This window comes from Lactuca serriola, chromosome 7 (assembly GCF_051521515.1).
Source record: "Lactuca serriola cultivar US96UC23 chromosome 7, Lser_US96UC23_V15, whole genome shotgun sequence".
NCBI classification, from domain to species: Eukaryota; Viridiplantae; Streptophyta; class Magnoliopsida; order Asterales; family Asteraceae; genus Lactuca; species Lactuca serriola.
In genome coordinates, this window is record NC_136414.1 from 116,345,905 (window position 1) to 116,366,734 (window position 20,830).

The 20,830-nt window shown below is 40.7% G+C and overlaps 1 protein-coding gene across 1 annotated transcript; it reads right to left on the minus strand.

The window, feature by feature from the left end:
• Positions 1-661: 661 nt before the first annotated feature.
• ZIP1 (zinc transporter 1 precursor) lies at positions 662-2,538 on the minus strand. Its single transcript, XM_079010686.1, has 3 exons — positions 1,795-2,538; positions 1,548-1,697; positions 662-1,294 (listed from the first exon to the last, which is right to left on the minus strand). The coding sequence occupies exons 1-3, from the start codon at positions 2,434-2,436 to the stop codon at positions 989-991; spliced, it is 1,098 nt and encodes a 365-aa protein (XP_078866812.1). The 5' UTR covers positions 2,437-2,538; the 3' UTR covers positions 662-988.
• Positions 2,539-20,830: the final 18,292 nt, after the last annotated feature.

The following is a 20,830-nucleotide window of genomic DNA, read 5'->3' on the forward strand; positions in this document are numbered from 1 at the left end:
CTCTTCGCCGTCTTAATAAGTTTGAAATTTCTCTTTCAGAGGAACTTTCTTGAAAAACATAAGTTTGATTGGAGAACAAAATGAGACCGTAGGATAAAGTATAACATTTTTTGAAGGTTTAAATGTTATTATAAAATGGTGGATCTATGTATTAAAAATTTATAAAATAACATTTTTTGAAGGTTTAAATGTTATTCTACTTTTTATTGTATATTTTCATTCTATTATACATTGTGGACTCTGTGGACTTTCGGTGTAACTCTACCGATGTGCATATATGTATGTACAAATGTTATCTAATATAAATCCACTTGATGTCTTATTAGTAAAACAATTATATCGTTTTACACAAAAAAATTCTTCCTCATGTCCTCATGTCTTCAACGTTTTCTCCAATGGCATTTTGCAAAACCCGATTGTAAAACCGGGTTCTTCCATCAATTTTACAGTTTCCATTTTGATAGAATTATCCTTCGAGCTAATTTATACGTACTTGGTGAAATTAGAGTTGAAATATTACTCATGAAAAATATCTCATAGGACCTATTTTGATATCCAAGATTGTTTAGTTATAACTATTGCTCACCAACATTTGTACGAAGAGGTGACAACAAAAAAGAAACTTCAATAATAAAAGAGGAAGAGGTAAGGAATCAATAAGTGAAGGATAAAGAATTTGTAAATTAAGTTGTAGTGCTTCATGGTTCCCGTTGAAAAGTTCACACATTCCATTTTCCTTTGTGCAAAATTTCATGGGCATCTAAAGCAAGTGATTAGAATGTTGGATCAACTTGCAATTTTTATACATCTGTTAACTAAAAAGTAAATGAAACTTTATGAGGCTTGTTGTAGCTATTTGTTAGTGGAGTCGTAAAGTTGATTTCTTTTTTCGGGCATTAATCTCTTGTTGAATTGATTGATTTATAAAAAGCTTCCTCCAAATTAAATACTCAGCCACCTACTAGTAAAATAATGATGCTTTCTATCATTAAGCCCATATGGCCAAGAAAGACATGCATCCAGCCCCTAGAAGAAGTGACACATTTGCTCCGAACTGAAGCCTTGAATTGCTTTGCATCCTTGGGTTCATAAAATCGGCAGCAAGAAGGTCAACCAGTGCCATGTAAATCAGTATTCCACCCGAGCCAGAGTTCAAGATTCCTTCCACTATCAGGGATTTAGTGCTGTCTTGTTTGTAAATATTTGATATTCCAACACCTACTGCTATTCCTATCGGTGTCGTCAGGGAGAAAAATATTGCCATCATCGCTGTTGACAAAGATTTATATTTTGCCTGCAAATATATGCCCCACACCCACAGTATAAGTGTAATATTCATATGCTTACTAGTGGATTAATTGGATATCAGCAATTATAGAATATGTTATTTGATTCTCTCTCTCTCTCTCTCTCTCTCTCTCTCTCTCTCTCTCTCTCTCTCTCTCTATATATATATATATATATATATATATATATATATATATATATATATAAAATCAAACCAACCAAAAAACTTGCTAAATTGACTTATTCGATCAAAGTAATACCTGAGAGATGCATCCACCAAGTCCCATGCCTTCAAAGAACTGATGAAAAGACAAGGCTGCAAGTAGAGACTTTATGGTCGAGATATTTTGGGAAGCCCCTAACGAAAGTCCAATTATTACCGAGTGAACTATGATTCCCAGCTCCAACACCTAATTAAGTAATCTAACACATGTCAACACATTGGTGCGTACATAATAATAATAATAGTGTATTATAAAGGTTTCAATAATAATAAATTTTAATTACTTGGGATATGATACGGTGCCTGATGAGTTCTGAATCATGAACGGAGCCATGAGCATGGCCATCTGTAGCATGTGCGTGGACATGAACATGACCCGCATGGTCATCCATAACAGCGATACTACTACTCCCGGACTCAACGTCTACCACCTGCTGTGCCTTTTGCTTTTTGAAGTGCATCTTTCTATAAAAGCTGGTTGCATAGGTGTCCACCATAAGGGCCCCGATGGCAGAAGTCATTGCAACAAAACCGGCAAAAGGGAACTTACCCCATGGATTCTCAGGAAGGCATGGTGAGGTTAGATGTTGAAATGCATCCGGTAGGATGTGGATAAAGCCGGTCGCTAGGATGACGCCAGCAGCAAAGGCCTTGATCATGAAAAATATGTCATTATCAGGGTTCAGCGCTTCCACTCTCTTGCCGAGCTGAGGGATGCTCACACCAATTCCACCAGCAAAAAGGATGGTGAGCATAGCAGCTATTTTGTATTTAAGGGACTCATGACTGCTGTCGCTTGTGGTGGTGGTGGTGGCGCTGTCATCCTCCACCTTGCAATCTGGTGCTACCATTGTAGGCAAAAGAGCAAGAAACAAGACCATTAGATTCATCGTTTTCTTGGAATACAGGCGTAGATGTTGGCTCATTGTGAGTGGGTCCCTCTGTGTCGTTCGGATTACTACTTTTCGATGGAAGTTTGTGTGCGAGGGACAAAATGTCTTTTTGATTGTTTTGACAGAGAAACCTCTGCTGGTTCATCAATATATATATGTGCAAAATATATATATATATATATATATATATATATATATATATATATATATATATATATATATATATATATATATATATATATATATGGAAAAGTGAATTTACCTTAAGGGTATATAAGCTTACATACTCAAACCCAATATAATTAGTCGTTTTGTCTGATATATTCATTATAATGTTATTAAACTTCAAACCCTAACTTTATTTACTTTGAAGATTTTTCGAAATTTCACTATTATCTTCCTCTTATATCACATCTTTTTGCGGAACACATACTAGAGTATATATATTATAATTGAAAATGAAAAGTATGTAATAGAAAGATTAATGTGAAATTTATATAAATCATAGAAGTAAATCAAGTTAGAAATTGAATTATTAAAACATTGGACAATTAAAATGTATATATATGATGCAAAACAATATAATATGATGAGTTTGGGTACCTAAGCTTATATATCTTTAAGAGTATATTCACTTTTTCTATATATATATATATATATATATATATATATATATATATATATATATATATATATATATATATATATATATATATATATATATATTGCAAATGAATATTTTTCCGCAAACATTTTCAAATGATTTTTTTTAAATAACTTAAGACATTAAATCCGTCATCTAAAAGTGCATCACAAAAACAAAATCTCGTAGAAAATGTGTGTATATGTTTGTCAAAAAGAAATTTCATATGTGCACATCTTTTCGAGTTTTTTTAGCAAGTATACTTACATACGATCGACTTAACTTTTCAAATCATTTTTTTTAGAATATATATATATATATATATATATATATATATATATATATATATATATATATATATATATATTTTGAGAGAGAGAGATGGGGTGGAAGGAGAATAAAAAGGGGTGGCTTGAGTGGGAGAATATATGGAGAAGAAAGATGGAGGGACAAGAATGAAAGAGGGTTGGTCTCAGTCGTCTAGGAGTTAGAAGTAACAGTTTCCACGCTTCAATTTCTCAATTTTATCAAATAGGCCAAATCTAAGTTTTTTTTTATCGGTGTTTCTATACTTAGGGAAGAGTATGTTCGCAAATAAATTTTTATAGTATTTAGTTTTAATAAATAAAATTTAACTGAGGAAAACATTTGTTCCAAAGTGTGTGATTAAACTTTTATTTTAAACAAATGCTTATAATTCAGAAATCATTTCAAATAATCTTTAAGATTTTTTTTTAACTTATTTACTATATGGTTTATACATATCAAAAGTTTACATTTATTTTTTCCGAATACTTCTATCCGAATAATAGTTACATCATTAGTTAGTTTTACAAAACTTACCCTTAGTGAAGCTTAGTAGAACTCGTTGATCATTTAAATGCATCATCAATAGGATGATGATTTTGTAAACACTTTTCACTTTTTTTTATTGTCTAAACATGCGTTTGGATCGTACACCACCACAACCAGTTTCTATTTTAATTATTCTATTATTTCTTTTATTTTCTGAAAAATAAAATCAACATTACATGAATTTTTAAGGCCATGCACTTTTCTTTAGACCATGTCGATTTGTTGTCAATCAATCAGTTTTTTTAGAATGGCTTTTGAACCTGTGCTTGAGTATAATAATGAATTTTCAAATATTCTTTACTAAACTAGCATTGTTTTGTAATCCAATCTTTGACCCTCTCCATTCATCCTCTACTCTCTTTAAATTCAGATTTTTTTTACCTATAACAAACGGGTGTGCAACTAAATATAAATAATTATTGAAACTATTGTATTTTTAATGTTCAGTATCATTATTTATTTTTGTTTTATTTATTTTGTTAAGGATTTTGTCATGAAGGTATCTTTTGTATATCATGAATTCTTTGATTAAGCGTGTTTTGTTAAATATGTTGGTCAAAGGGTTAGTCTTGTTATTCTGGCATAGTTTTGGGTTGTGGCTCGTTTTTGGTAAACTGCATGTGGAAGACACGCGGATCTTTAGCCGATCCATGGGTCTACTTGAATCCGTTGACCCGAAGTATAAATGTAGTTCATGGAGTTGTGATGGTCATAATTTCACACACAAGTTTTTAGCTCTCTCTCTTTTCTCTCATTTACGATACACAGAGTTAGAGTTAGGGTTTTACTCTTCCATTGTTATGGACTGATCTTGTATGATCAGTTTAGTTTAGGTTGAGTGTTGTATATGAGGGTTTTTGTAATGAGATTTCTATGTAAGTACCTGTAAACCTTCTTATTCTTTTTCCTTAAATGATATAAAAATCGTTGATGTTGTGCATATTGTGTTTTTGGAGTGTTTGACATGGTATCAAAGCTTCACGATTCAAATCTTAAGCTATCTGACAATTGATGGTGTTTCGACGTCGATCATTGAAAGGTATCTTTGTTTCTTCTTTTGTTTCTTTGTTTCCTTGTAGATCTTCACTCAATTTGTTTAGATCAAAAGGTCTCTATTGGAAATTTTTTGATTTCTTCTATTTGAGTGAAAATCTAGGGTTTTCGCTTTGATCTATGGTTTTTGCTCCTAAATTGAAACATTGTTTTCTTTTTCCTTTCTTTTAGATTCTGGTACTGCGAGTGTTTTTTTTTTCTTGTAGATTGTGACATCCCAGAATTTAGGTCAAAGATCGTGGACGGTCAATTCACAATAAATCTCTTTGTAATTTGAATAATTGAGTTTTAGCGCATCTTCTGAAAAATAAATAAGTTTATTTCAACTATTATAATATACCAGATGGTATCTTACTTCTAAATGTGTAAACTGACAAATGAATAAAACAACTTAAAGTGCAACCATGGTTAATGCGTCTGTTAAGACCGGTTGCCACACTCGATTTAAACAAATAAAATTTATCACTGTTGGTTGCACTAAAAATATGACACAGGGAAGCAGGGTCTAATCCTTACGGACACAGCCTAACAGTCAATGTCTTTTTGCACCAGACACAATCAAGTCAAGAAACATAAAATATAAAAAAGGTGGGGGCGGGGGGGGGGGGGGTGTTGAAATAACAAAAAAAAAACTAAAATTTGCAGTGATATTAAAATTAGACGAAAACCAATATTAAAAATGATTTCAGTTCAGCTGCGACTTTCCTAATCATGCAATCAGTTCAGATCTTGTTATTCAGAATGTGCTCTATCTAAGCTGGTACTGAGAAAAACTATCAAACTCTAGTATAATCTCTTTTACCTAAATTAGTTAACCAAAACAAGCTCTTTGAATTAACCCTAACTTTTTTACTGTCTAATTAAATAAGCTCTTAATTAAATAAAAAAAAACAGCTTTAAGTTCTGTGTAAAATTCCCATCATTACCCAATACTTCTCACAAGCTCGGAAGCGTAAAGATACAATTTTTCAGTTTATATCAGAGTTAAATCCCAAAACGGAACCAGTCTGATACTTGTTACTTTTTACCAGTTGACAATAATAATTACGGATTCTATTAACTGATTAACTGGAATGATAAAACCCTAGCTATATGATCAGACTAATAAAAATTAAAAAACTAAACAATTATTAAGCTCAAATCTGGAAAAAAAAAATAACGATAGAAATGAAAAAAAAAATCAGATATGATAACCGATCATATGAAAAGTACTAATCTATACAGAACTTAAAACTAAGATTTAGCCAAACATGACTAAAAACAAATCTAAACTAGATAAAAGAAACATTTACTAATCAATCTAGATAAACTATATGAATGAGATGATTCGCAGTCTTCAGATCTCCAAAAGTCGATGAAAGAATTCAAAAATCTCCTTCAGAAGTGGTTTTCATCGTCTGGAATCGTCTCCCCTTGCAACTAATTATGAGGGTTGTATTTAAACTCAAGGCGGAAACTTCTTGAAAAAGAATCTGATAACATGCGATCCCAGGTTTCCTTAAAAATGTGGATCGGGCTGATTTCATGACGTACAATGCTTATCTGGACTTTTGGACAGCATTGGATCGCAGCTTCTTTAAAATCTTTCCGGATTGCATCTGAACGAAGCCCAAAGTCAAATTTGAAATTTCCGAAGTTATGGCGGCCTAAAGCTACGATCATAGGTTTGCCCTATGTGATCGCATGTTCTTTTTTTTTTTGTAACGACCAAAAATTTCAACCAATTTAAAATTTTCGAAAACAACCCGATTCCATTAAAGTTATTACAAAAAGGTTTTCAATACAATTTATTTTAAGTATTCCCAGAATATCATCACAACATAAACACGAGGAGCGGTACGATCACGCCTTCGCCTAGCCACGATCTCCTAAAGAACCTGAAAAACATAAAATCACAACTGTAAGCCCGAAAGCTTAGTTAGATATCCCCAAAATACCAACCACATATACCATACACGCATAACATGCCATAACATATCTGATCACAGAACAGTCATGCACTTCGGGTCTACTGTGTGACTGGTCTGCCGCACCGGCCAACTATCCACCTGGTCCACCCTCCGAGTCTAGCCAAACACATCGAGTCTGCAGTGTGATTTGTCCGCCCGCACCGGGCCTTCAATCCACCTGGTCCACTCTTTGAGTCTACAGTATGACTGGTCCGCCCGCACCGGGCTTCAGTCGGCCTGGTCCAGTCTCCGAGCCTCGGCACGTCTGGTCCGCCCTCTTGGGGCCTAGAGCCTATCCAGACCGCTCGCTGGGCCTTCGGGACAACCGGTCCGCCCTGGGTATCTTGGCCTACAGCACAAAGCAGGACCTGCCTCAACCCAACTCCAGTCCAAACAACCATGTGCACATAAACATACAATCATATAACAATTCACAGTCAACAAGCCGATCAAACAGATCACATAACATATCATCATCCTAACCAGGATACCGACCTAACCGGTCACTAGCATAGCATCACCCTACCTCTCAGAATACCGATCTCAATCAGGTCTCTAACATATAGCATCCTAACTACCAGGATGCAAACATATCAAAGCAATAACATAACAACAAATACCCGGATCTCAATCCGATAAGGGCCGGCCTTGGTGCCTTAGACCCTGATGATATAGTGAGGATAACTCACCCCGAAACTGCCGGCTGAATAGATAACCCAAGCTGCTCCGATAACTGATACGATCTCCACCACTGGACAACCACCAAGGCACTGAACTCAAAACAATATCCAACAATTACCAAAATGCCCCTGGAAACCACTAGTCAACCCTTGGTCAAAGTCAACCCCTGACTGACTCTACTCATCGAGTCAACCCGATGACTCACCGAGTCCCCATGCTCAGAAATTTCCCAATCCGCGACTCAACTCGCCGAGTCACCCCGAGACTCGTCGAGTTCAACAACTCTGAGTCCACTCACACACAACTCACCGAGTCATCCCTTGACTCACCAATTCACGGCTCAACCAGAAAAGATTGGGGACTCATCGACAAGACTCGCCGAGTCCAAGAACAGACTCGTTGAGTCTAAGGCTATCTTCAACCTACTCGCCGAGTTGTTCTTCCAACTTGTCGAGTCCCAGCCTATCTTCAAGCAACTCACCGAGTCCACCCATGTGACTCGCCGAGTACCACCGGGTCTGAATCCATACAGAGGCTTTCCAAGCCATGCAGATGATCCAAACCATAGATCTACCCTTCCTAAGGCCATCCATCACGTAAAGTGGCAAACTTTAGGTGAATCCAAGGAGATCTAGGCACTTTACACTCTAGGGCTAGGGTTTGGGACAAAATAGCTCCTTCAAACACTCATCAACAGGGACTTTATGACATATAGGACCATCACAAGCTTAGATTTGAAGTAACATCCTCAGATCCAAGCTTTTATCTCACTTTAGATGCCATACCAACCACCACACATGAAGCCATGCAGAAAATAGCTTAAGGAAATGGTTCCTTACCCTTGGAATGAGCCCAACCAATTGTAGATTGCTGTTTCCCCCAAGCTTCCTAATACAAGCCTCAAATCTTCAAGCTTAAAGCACCAAATATCCTTCTCCAAGCTCTAATTCACTCAACAATGGGGTTTCCTCATGAAATTAGGGCTTCTGGAACTCAAGGGATGATAAGGAGGCTGGGGAGGAGACATAATTTTCTTTATATAGGGCTCAACCTCCGGATTTAGGGTTTCCTCCACTCAGCACCAACTCGCCGAGTCCACCCATGCTACTCGCCAAGTTGGTCACTTAACACGTGACAAGAGTCGCGACCCTACTCACTGAGTCCACTCGTGGACTCGCCGAGTCACTTCTTCCCATTTTACTCTTTTAGCCTTTCAACTTTACTCTTGCTATTCCGGGATGTTACAATTCTCCCCCACTTACATTAGGCTTCGTCCTCGAAGCTTGCAACAACTCAACTCTTAGAAATACTCCTGCCACGCATCACCTGGCATTAACCCAACCAGGTTCCTCAAATCACAACCATAGAACCAGAAAATCACTTTCTCCTTCCTTACGGTGTCCTGACCACCGTCTCGAGCCGGCCACCGGCTTTACGCTCTGATAACTCCACTTAACAACTGAGTACTACTCATGATGCAACACTGCTCCAAATCACAACCATCACTCGACCCATATGAGCTAGAAAATAACCATGCACCACCGGATTCCCGATCCGAGTCCAATTCTAATCATTCTGCTGATAGAAAGACACATTCTTCAGAGCAACTCCCATGAGTTCTCCTTTTGCAATCACATACACATGCTGAACTAGCTCTAGCACCCTCAGGTTGGGAAAACCCGATACACTGATGACATCTCCAAACATCCCCCATGATGAACCACTACTATATACACAATTTCCTGATCAGAATCACACTGAGAGCCCAAGACTCCCTCCCTGCATCCCTTCCGAGCCCCTTGGCTCTACACCCGCGGAATTCCTTCCGCGACCTCAGCAGACATCCCAAACCGGATGTGATTCCATGCCACTGCCGCAATCATGATGCTCAAATCCCATAATTGAATCACTATAATCATAACTCTGCTCTGCCGCTTTAACTTCCGTGAATTTACACTCCCTCTCAGAGTTACACTCCTCTCTCTTTCCTTTGCCAAGGAAATCCACTTGACCGCCTTGTCACTCCGACAAGTGCCACGGTGCTTGCCCAATGCTACACCACTCCTACATAGCATAACCGCACACATGCTCTGACTCTGATCGCAGGGACTCTCAAGCCCATGCACAAACTCCACTAATCAAGATCAAAACCCGGGGCCAGAACTTCTAATGCCATCATGCCGCATAAACACAATCCATATCCTCGAACCGATCTAACAACGCCTGCAGAGTCTTCAGCATGACTGGACCGCCTCACCAGGCCCTCAGCCAATCTGGACCACTCTCAGAACCTTCAGCCAATCTGGACCGCTCTCTGTGCCTTCAGTCTGGCTGGACCATCCTCCGAGCCTTCGGCTTGACTGGTACGCCTACCGGCCTCCAGTCTATCCGGACCACTCAACTAGCATTCATCATTCCGAGCTATCTCTCCGGGAAATCCTCCCATGCATACTGTTCTAGCCCTCTAGGGGTTCCGAACTCTATTTCCATCACACATAATCGATCCCGGCCTGATCCCAGGCCCTCCACAATCAAATGCTCTAGGTCTGTATCCCGCCCCGCATGCCCAACACCTGCTCCTACTAGCCTACACTCTGGGCTGACAGAACACTGCTGAATCCCAAACAGCTAAGCAACCTCACATGCTCATCGATCTTCCAGAGAATTTTCCAATTCTCCCCCACTTATAGCACTGACTATCAAACACCGGTCGCCATTACCGACCACCCAAAACAACCCTGCACAAAACCAACACTTACACGCAGACTGCTTCCCACAAGTATAAACAACCTTAACAAAATCCCATATCAACACTGATTATCCCGCTCGAAAGAACTCAATCTGCAGCTAACCACTCCTCAGAAAGCAGATGCTACCCGGCCTTCAGACCAATGCCAGGTTTCCACTAACAACCCCCCCATAAATGATAACCACGAAACTCCCAAAACTAAACCCATAGCCATGCCATAATCCTCAAAGAACAACGAATACCACACCGAGAAGCACACAAAGATACTAGCACATAAACAATACACCACAATAATCACAAGATAGCAAGACATCAAGGAAGAAACATACCCGTAGCTACATCCGGCACTGCTCTGACCTCCTCTGATGTAAGCTGAAAAGCACGACCCCGAGCCCTTGGGGGCTCCGCTCCACCCTGACCTCCACCCGTGATCCTCAAAGTGGCCGGTGCTGGAGCCTGCACCGGTCCTACAGCGAGCTGTGGACAGTTGACCCTCAAATGTCCAACCTAATGACAACGATAACAAATCCTCAAATCCCGAACCGGCGCTGACTGCCGACAAACCTCGCATAGTGCCCCTCCTTTCCGCACTTGCGGCATACACCACCGAACCTACAAACTCCGGTGTGACCCCTCCCACACTTCCCACAAGTGTGGCTGCTCAGATCTCCCACTCTAGCATCAACGGTCTTGGATCGTTTTGGCGCCGGCTGCGACTGCACTGGAGCCTGCCTCAGCTCACGCAACTGCAACTCAATCTCTAACTCACGCCGCCTGGCGGCCTCCTGCAACTCCAACAAGGTCTCGCACCTCTGCGTAGACACAAACTGTCCGATGTCCCTCTTGAGCATGCTCAGATATCGAGACATCTGAGCCTGCTCCGAAGCGAACTCTGGGCAGAACATCGCCCTCTCAGTGAACATCCTGGTGATCTCAGTCACCGACTCTGAATCCTGCTTCAGCTCAAGGAACTCCTGATCCAATCTCTCCCTCTCAACTCGCGGAACATAACGAGTGCTGAACATCTCTCTGAACTGATCCCATGAAACCGCAGCCCTCTGCGCATCCGAATATGACCCCGTGGTCAATCTCCACTAATCCTTCGCCCTGAGCCTCAACAGGTTCAAAGCACACCTCACCCTCTGCTCAGCAGGGCATGAACACGTGAAGAAACACCCCTCCATGTACGATAACCACCTCATAGCAACAATCGGGTCCTGAACTCCATCGAAGGCGGGAGGCTTCGTATTATCGAAGTCCCGATACTGAAAGCCCCGACCAGCTCCTCCCCATGCCGCTGCTACAGCCGTTGTAGCCGCAGCGGCAGCCGTCTCTATGAGAGCTGCATAGCGCTCATCAAAATACTCAACCATGGCGGTCTTGATCGACCCAAACAGTTCCGGCAACTCGGCCCGGAACAACGCAACAACCTCATCATGCAGGATCTCACGAATCCTCGCATCCAGCTCGCACGTGCTCATCTGACCAATAACCTCGGGCGGTACTGACCCGCCCAGAACTCCCTCTCCTGCTCCCGATCCTGACCCGGATCCACTCCCAGCATGCCTCGGAATCTCCATACCGAAAAACACCACAAAATCTCAGACACTTCCCACTAATCCGGGAACCAACTCTCTCAACCCAACCCTAGAGGTCATGGTTTCCCTGATACGCGTATGGGTCCTGTGCTTCAGTAGTACGGGCCCATACTACCTTCCACACCTACCCATATTTGTATGAAGTACTACCACAACACCCTAGTCAAATCATGCATAACAATGCTCAACCCTCACTACTAGAGGAACACTGGAAATCTCTCACAAGGAAACCCTAGGCTACAGGCATCACAAATCAGGCAACATTATCATGAAATCTTGAAGATCCCTAGCCTAGCACTAGCAGGCTGTTCTATCAAGGCTCAAAAACAAACATCATGTATGGTATTTTGGGGTTACTTACTGGCTCCGGCTGATTGTACCTCCGCGTCCTCCTTTACTCATTTTGAAAACCATTTTAAATTCTCTTTTCAAAACTCTCCTCGATTTGAGACTGGAGTCACACGAGTGTTCCTCCAATTCACTCAAACCAAGGCTCTGATACCAACTTGTAACGACCAAAAATTTCAACCAATTTAAAATTTTCGAAAACAACCCGATTCCATTAAAGTTATTACAAAAAGGTTTTCAATACAATTTATTTTAAGCATTCCCAGAATCTCATCACAACATAAACACGAGGAGCGGTACGATCACGCCTTCGCCTTGCCACGGTCTCCTGAAGAACCTGAAAAACATAAAACCACAACTGTAAGCCCAAAATCTTAGTGAGATATCCCCAAAATACCAACCACATATACCATACACGCATAACATGCCATAACATATCCGATCACAGAACAGCCATGCACTTCGGGTCTACTGTGTGACTGGTCCGCCGCACCGGCCAACAGTCCACCTGGTCCACCCTCCGAGTCTAGCCATACACATCGAGTCTGCAGTGTGATTGGTCCGCCCGCACCGGGCCTTCAATCCACCTGGTCCACTCTCTGAGTCTACAGTATGACTGGTGTGACAACCCAAGTTGTCCCGTTACATTTCCCCGTTACCGTTAACGGAATATTCCAGTTTATAAAAGTTCCGTTAATTAGAGGTCGTCAATTAAATAAACATTTCAGTTGTTTATGTTTAATGTGCTGTTAAGTCGTGATAAAAGGAAATAAAAACACATAACACACATTTCCATTTATTTGGAAAATGTTAAGTTTTATTATTACGACCACTAAATCGGGTGCGACCAAAAGCCCCGTTTAACGACAGTATTGGGTAAAATTCCACTGAGCCCCGACTCGAAACCCTATATAAAGATGAGTGGAGTCCATTGGAGACTTTTTACACTCTATCTCTATACTCTCTCTCTAGACTCGTTTTCGCCCCGAATCCGCAACCAAACGCTTCCAAATCGTAAGTCCGCTTACCCTAGCTTATTCTAAACATATTGATTTGTGTTTATAGCTAAAAATTCGGACTTAGAAGCTGTTAGAATGGGGTTTACGGCCTAAGCTCCTCCTTAGGCCGTAAACCCCAAAATAAAGGCCAAAATGACCCCCTAAAGTCCCTATAAGCTTGGAAATAAATAGAGGAATTAGCCTAGGAGTGTTTGCACATTTAAAACAATCATTTTGAGGCTTAAAAGAGAGTTTACGGCCCAGGCATATGCCAAGGCTGTAAACACCTCTTAAACATGTCAAAAAGCCTTAAAAACACTCCTAAACCACCCTAGGGCTTAATACATAAATTAGGGGCTTATCATTTCGGGTTTAAACCATTTAAACACATCAAAATGGAGGGACAAAAAGAGTTTACGGCCCAGGTATGTACCAAGGCCGTAAACTCCCCAAAACATGCCCAAATGTTGGTTTTTACCCCCCCCCCTCCCAAATGGCCTTAGACTATTTCTATAAAATGCTAGGAAGGTATTAGGGGCTTAAAACTTCACAAAACTCAAGGAATGAGAGTTTACGGCCGTAAACTCCCTTAGGAGTTGTCCCTAGGCCGTAAACTCCCTAAAGAAGCCCTTAGGAGCCTTAAACCCACTCATGCCTTTTGGGAATTGTACTTAGAAAAATCCCACTAACAAGATTAAGCCCTAAAACACACTAGATACCCTCACCATGAGTTTACGGCCGTAAAATCATGGTGAGTAGTCCCTGGGCCGTAAACTAAGTAATAAGAGGTTACTCTCAGAGGGTAAACTTCATTCCTAAGCCATACACACCTTTAGACGCTACCCGGGACACCTTCATATGTTAAATAGGTCATTGAGTGTGTTCAAGTCCTTACGTGACACCGAACGCCCAAACGACACCTTTGTCGGACCTACTTACACCAGGTGAGTTCATACCCCTGAATGAACCTTTTAATGTTTTTACATGTTTTATAGGGGGGGGGGGGAATACAAGTTAAACATGCCAGTTATCATATCAATCACATGTGATTGATAACCTGCATGCACAAGATTTTACGACACTATACACTGTTTTACCGAGTAGGACACTATAATGGTTTTCTAAAAGGTTTTCATTCGTTTCAAAACTCTTACTTATACTGTTTTATCCTATTTCATTTTAAACTGGTTTATGAAAGATTTCCAAAGGTTTTCAATCATATTTTACAAAAGAATACAAATTATGATTTTTCCCACGAGTATAAAGGCTTTTCCTCAAAGTTCCCTTTTACGACGTATATTCTTACTTGTTAGTTGCTACTGCTTCGCTTTCATGTATTTTAAACTCCTACTTGATAATGCTTTCTCTTCGTGATACGCTTATACCTGTTATTGCCTCTATTTCACTTATAAATGTAGTCGCTTATACCTAATAGACGCTCTTACTTCACTTATTGTCGTCTCTACTTCGTGATACGCTTATACTTGTTCGACACTCCTACTTCACTTGCGACTGCTCCTACTTCACTTGTTAGAGACTCCTACTTCACAAGAATCACTTCTACTTGATACACACTCAGTTGTAGTTAGATGTATGTCTGCACTTGTATAGGTACGTATAAGTAATGATTGAAAGACTTAGGAAGGCTCGTCCGCCCTATTTCCTTTTCTTCGTTGAGATGTGGTCTGGTGGGATCGGATGGGCGTCCGAAGGTCGTTTGATTCATTAGTTATATATTATGTATATGAGTATGGACATACAGGAATTCTCTAGTCAGTTCAGTTAAGAGTCTCTACCTCTAGTCTAGACTTACATTAGAAACACGCTACCCACTATTTGGAAGTCTCTACCTCTAGTTTAGCACTTACACACTACCCACTATTTGGAAGTCTCTACCCACTATTTGGGATGCATCTTCAGGACACGGCCTTCTCCGTCGTCTAGTTGGTAACCAGAATCTCCTGTAGGGAGAGCGGACATTGTGTGTATAGATCTATATGGGATTGACAACCCCGCGCCCAGACTGCTAGCTATAGTCCCAGCCTACCAGGCCAACGGGTGAAAGATGTCACATTATAGACGCTTGTCGGGCGTCTGGAACTCTAGTCAGTATGGTTACGAGTATCCCGGGTTACCTTATAATTCATTGGCCTTAAGGTAACGGTATTTCACCGGCAATTTACACTGTATGCTGGTAATTCATTTTCAGAGTCACACTGTTTTAACCTTACAAGACGTATCTTTCATTTGATACTGTCTGGGGTCTGTTTTCTCTGTTTTGACCTTACAATATGTATCTTTCATTTGATACTGTCTGGGGTCTGTTTTTCACTGTGTTAGACCTTACCAGTTGTACCTTTCATTTGGTACCTTCTGGGGTCTAAGTCTTTTCTTGTTAGACTGAACCAGGCGTGTCGCTAGTTCGATACTCTCCTGGAGTCTATGTTTCCTTTGCCTTAGTCAGCAGTCCTCACTGCTGAGGCATATGTTATTTCCCTATTGTCTCTTGCTTTTTTTAATAATCAAATTCAGTATTTTGATAATGATAGCAATTAAGGGAAAACCACTTTTTACCACATAACACTGACCAGTCTTGGTAGAAGGCTGCTTTTATTAAAGAAAATATAGGATTCTCTGGAAAGAACTCTAATGCACTCTAAACACTTAAACTATTACTTTATAAAGCTATTTGAATGAAATGTCACTAAATACTTATGAACTCACCAGCATTTGTAAAAATGCTGATACTCGTTTTTCAAATAACTTGTATTCTCAGGTCAGAAATTAGACAGGTACATCCCAGGAGCTGTTGATGAAGATAGCTTAGTGCCATGTCGTACTTACTTATATTTACTTGTATTACTTTGATGTATTGTAATGTAACCATGTAAAATTATTACTATTAATGGAATGTTTTGTTGTACTTTGATTACTATAATGCATGTGTTGTGATACTTGACATGACGTCATCCACCCTAGAACGTTTCCGCCGTTCCGATTTTGGGGTGTGACAGATTGGTATCAGAGCATTGTTTATAGTGAGCTAAGTATATCAATTCATAAAAGATATACAACCTATAAATACAAAAGGGATAAAACACTCTGACCAAGAATTATACTTTAAAATATAACCATATTTTACCAAAGTATAATAACATCTAAAACCTAAACACTCGAACACAAGTATCACAAGAACAACAAGAATAAAAGTCTTCGGATGTTGAGCATTACCGTCAAACCTGGGCAGTTATGTAATCGTAAGCTGGAATAAATGTAACCTGATCAACTACATTTATTCGAGATGCGATGAACGTGTGCTTGGGAGTGATAGTGGTGTTGCAACAGGTCTGAAACTTACCAACTAGGAATGCTAGAGCCAAACATAAAGTTAAAATACTATAGGAGTATTTTGGAACACTAAAAGATTCACACTAATCCCAGAATCATAATCAGAAGATAAGAATCAAACAAGAATTAAAATACCATAGGGGTATTTTAGAATCCATAACCAGCCATGTGTGAAGAACTAAAAAGATCTAAAAAAATCCTTATTGATATACCTACAACTATAGAGAGTATACTCCCAAGGTTATATATAATAAGGATCCCATAGGCTAAGAATGTGTGGTTTCGCTCTATTTCCTTTTCCTCGTTGGGATGTGGTTCTAGAGTAGTATCACATATTCGAAGGCCTATCGGATCTAAGTTATATATGATTTGTATACCCTGTGTAATCATAGCAGGACTCGATATGGATCATCCAGTGAAATGTTAATAATCTCTTAGGATTCTTTAGACATTTCCATTCTCGCACGAACCCTGTAGACAACCCTATCCACTTCAGTGCTTAACAGAAGAGTTGAGTCCGACCCCGAAGAAGTTCATTGAGAAAATTTCCTGTTCGGAAATAAATGAACTGGGTCGAGACTATTGAATGCACCAAGTGCCCATATTCTTTTAGGGACAGTGGTGAGGGATTCGCCTAAGCTTCCGAGATTCCAGTCATCCGTCATGAAGCAATGACATCCAGAGTCGGATTCGGAGGCAAGGCGGAGTAGAGATTCAATATTTCCATACGAGAAGAGAACCCTAGGAAACTACCCGAAGGAAACCAACGCCGATTCCAGTCAAAGATTCGAGGCAGACCGAGGGAGCCAGTACATAGAACCCGGGAATTGTCTTTTCCTCGTGTTCGTCACGCTAATACACCCTTAAAATAATACAATTTAGTGAGTTAGTGGTTACACTACTCACGCTATGTGTTAGGTAAATCGTCGTTTCCCGTTGCCAGTTACACGATTAGAGCGGATCCCCGCATCTCTATTGAGGGAATTTTAGCCATCTGCCCTTGTGAGCCTCTCTTTCCGCAGTTTCGTTCCGAACCGTTCTCAAATCTCTCCAGGCAGGAGAGTGGAAACCTTTCCCAGTATAAAGGTAACTTAGTAGGAACGACTCGCATCTTATGGCCTTTTTCCGATACTCATACACCCACTTCGATTACCAGGACTACATCATAGGGATGTAGGTCGACACTCAGACGACCAGTACCCAAGGCACGGGAAAAATTTATGCCTAATACGTTTAGGACATAAATGTCCAGGGTTAACCATCGTCTCTCATTACCTTCTATTCATTTCTGTGTAGGAAAAACCATGCCACCGAAGAAGCGTAACCAATCCGCAAGCAAGAAACCTGCTCTCTTATTCAATGAAGCTACGTTCCAAGCTGCAGTCTCAGCAGCCGTAGCAGCTGTCATGGCTCACCTGAATGCTAACACCACCAATGTTAGCAAGGGCCCTGTCGGGATTTCCAATCCTGACGATGGACAACAACAACCAACACTTTCATACCCAGTCACCCAAGAACCTTCACCGAACCCACTAAAGAGAAAACTCAAGATTGAGGAGGGAAGTACCTCGGCTCAAGGACCTTCTGAAAGGCGACGAGCTGAGGCAGTCTATACCCCTGTCAATCCTTCCCTCCCGACCTCAAGAAGACCATACCTAGGAGACCTTCCCCACTGCAGCAAGTGCAGCTACCATCATCATGGTGCCTGCCGGGAACTCTTATGTGCTAGGTGCAACATGAAGGGGGATACTGCTCGTGTATGCAGAACTCTGGTGGAACGTATTGCATTAATCGCCAATGCAACGACCAAGCAGGTTTGCCGCCTATGTGGCGAGTTTGGACACTTCAAGAAGGATTTCCCAATTGAAGGAAACAACAAAGACACAGAAGGAGCCTGACTCTACTGCTTAGAGAGAAGCATCAAGGAACTCGTTAGATTTTGGTACGTCTCTCGATCTCGGGTAACTAAACTAAAAACAATAAAAGACTAATCCAAATGTAAATTCTTTCCAGTAGGGCGAAAGTCGCAGCACTATTATAAAATTTAAAAATTCATAAGGTAAAACTATAATGGATAAACATATACGTTATGGCCATGTATATTTAAGATGGACAGACCTAGAATGAGCGAATGCCGCCTCATTTCATGTTCCTCGTTTGGTTGTGGATTTAGGACGGAGTCGCTCAGTCAACAGTCCTCCCCACCTTAAATATACATGACTAGTATATGTGAGGCGATTATAGAAATGCCTTGTGAGAATCCAGTCATGAAAAGGTACTCTATTCGGAAACACTTAGAACTCTCTATAGTTCCGCGTCGACTCTATCGGTCCAAGTATCCGCGGTAGTGATACACAAGACAAAACCCGAGACGCCTAGAACATGTGTGCCTGTTCGGCACATGACTCTATCAATCTTCATTATATATCATGTCGGAGTGTGCCAACTTCGACGACTCTATTGATCATGGTTTGACTTCGTGCAACCATGTGTACATTCTTAGTGTTGTGCAAAAAGAACTTTCTCCATAGCCATGTCGGCAAATAAAGGTTTTCCCAAACCTAAACCTAACACAAATAATCAAACATAATGCGATCCGTCAATCGTCTCTCTTATCTCAAACCTTCCGAAGTACCTAAGAGAGGGTACCGTACGCTGTTGACCGACCCCTCGTAGTCAGATGGACACCGAAGTGAACGACAATGCAGATACTCCAGAAGACGATAACCATCCGAAGCATACTTTGTAGATTCCCCAGAAAGACCCTTCGCACCTCGCACATCAGGTTCATGAACCCAGTGAACAGAACTCATGAGACTGACCACTATAACCAGGTATATGCATAAAGGTGGCATATAATTGAGATCAAAAAGATTTAAGGTGTGTGTTTCCTCCCTATTCCCTGTTCCTTGTTGGGTTGTGGGTTTGGGGTGGAGTTGCACAGCTGAACATCCTGCTGACCTCAATTATATACTGCTTGCATACACCCAGTATTTGTAGTTAGGCTAAGCGTGAGCTCTACCACGAACCTCTTAGAAAATCCCTTCACCCTATTCCATAACATAGGAGCCGGAGTCAAGAGAATCATTGCGTGCTAAGCTAGTAAAGTTCCGAGTGATGAGACCCTATACTCACTAGAATTGACCTAGACCGAGGAAACTCAGAACCTTCGGATGAGTAGTTGCAATAGATGCTCGCACTACTCAGGCACTTCGTCCACCCTGTTATAGACAAATAGTGCCTATCATCCTCCACCCTCTTGCATGGAGGAAATTGTCGTCGCCCTGTAGATGATAAAATACATTCTCCGAAGTGAACACTAGGATGCCGAGAACCACAGGATAACCTTCGCAGCCAAGAATACTTGGTCAAGTGCGAAAGTAGTTGCGTTAAGCCTCATGACCCGGATCCCGAAGAGATCATAGGCTTGACACCAGCCCTGGTGTTAGTCGAAGGGTTATGCAGGAACATGCGCTTTCCACACTAAAGTAAACCAAAGTCTTGGAAAATCCTTGGACTATTAGGTGTTCCACGAATACTATCTCACGCAGAGAGAGTAGAACCACCTCCTGAGATAGTCCAATACTCGTCTGGTGAAACCCTATCTCCCCGACCCTTAGGGTCTCCATGTCTCAAGAATCGTTAGTGCAGGTTCATTTTGCACAAGCTTGAGATAGACACTCTACAGCAAACTGATAACCATAGTCGCGCAATGTGACATCCCAAAAATCTCGGCCAGAAAAGACCAATTTCATTTATGCTTTTTAAATAATTTCAGAGTAAATCCTTTTGATTTAAAAGAGTTGCGGAATTTGTTCCCAAAACAAAACATGATAAAATAATATTTATCAAAGCATTTCATCAAGAGATGTATTTTCATTATATAATCAAAACTCAGGATGTCATGTTCCGATACAGACCATAAAGCATAAACGATAACATTACAAGTCATTCAACAAATATATACATATACAGACTTGTAAACAAAACAACTTGATGATTCAACCATCTTATGCCCTCGCGCCACTACCTGTAATACAAATAAAACTGAGTGGGTCAGGCTTGGGAGCCTGGTGAGCATATTGGGTTTTCAACCCACAATAAATAAGTTATATTTAATTTCACCAGCCAACACTATCCTGATTACCCATTCCCGTTATCCTCACTTTACGTCCCTCAAATAACATGTATCTCAAGGGACCTAA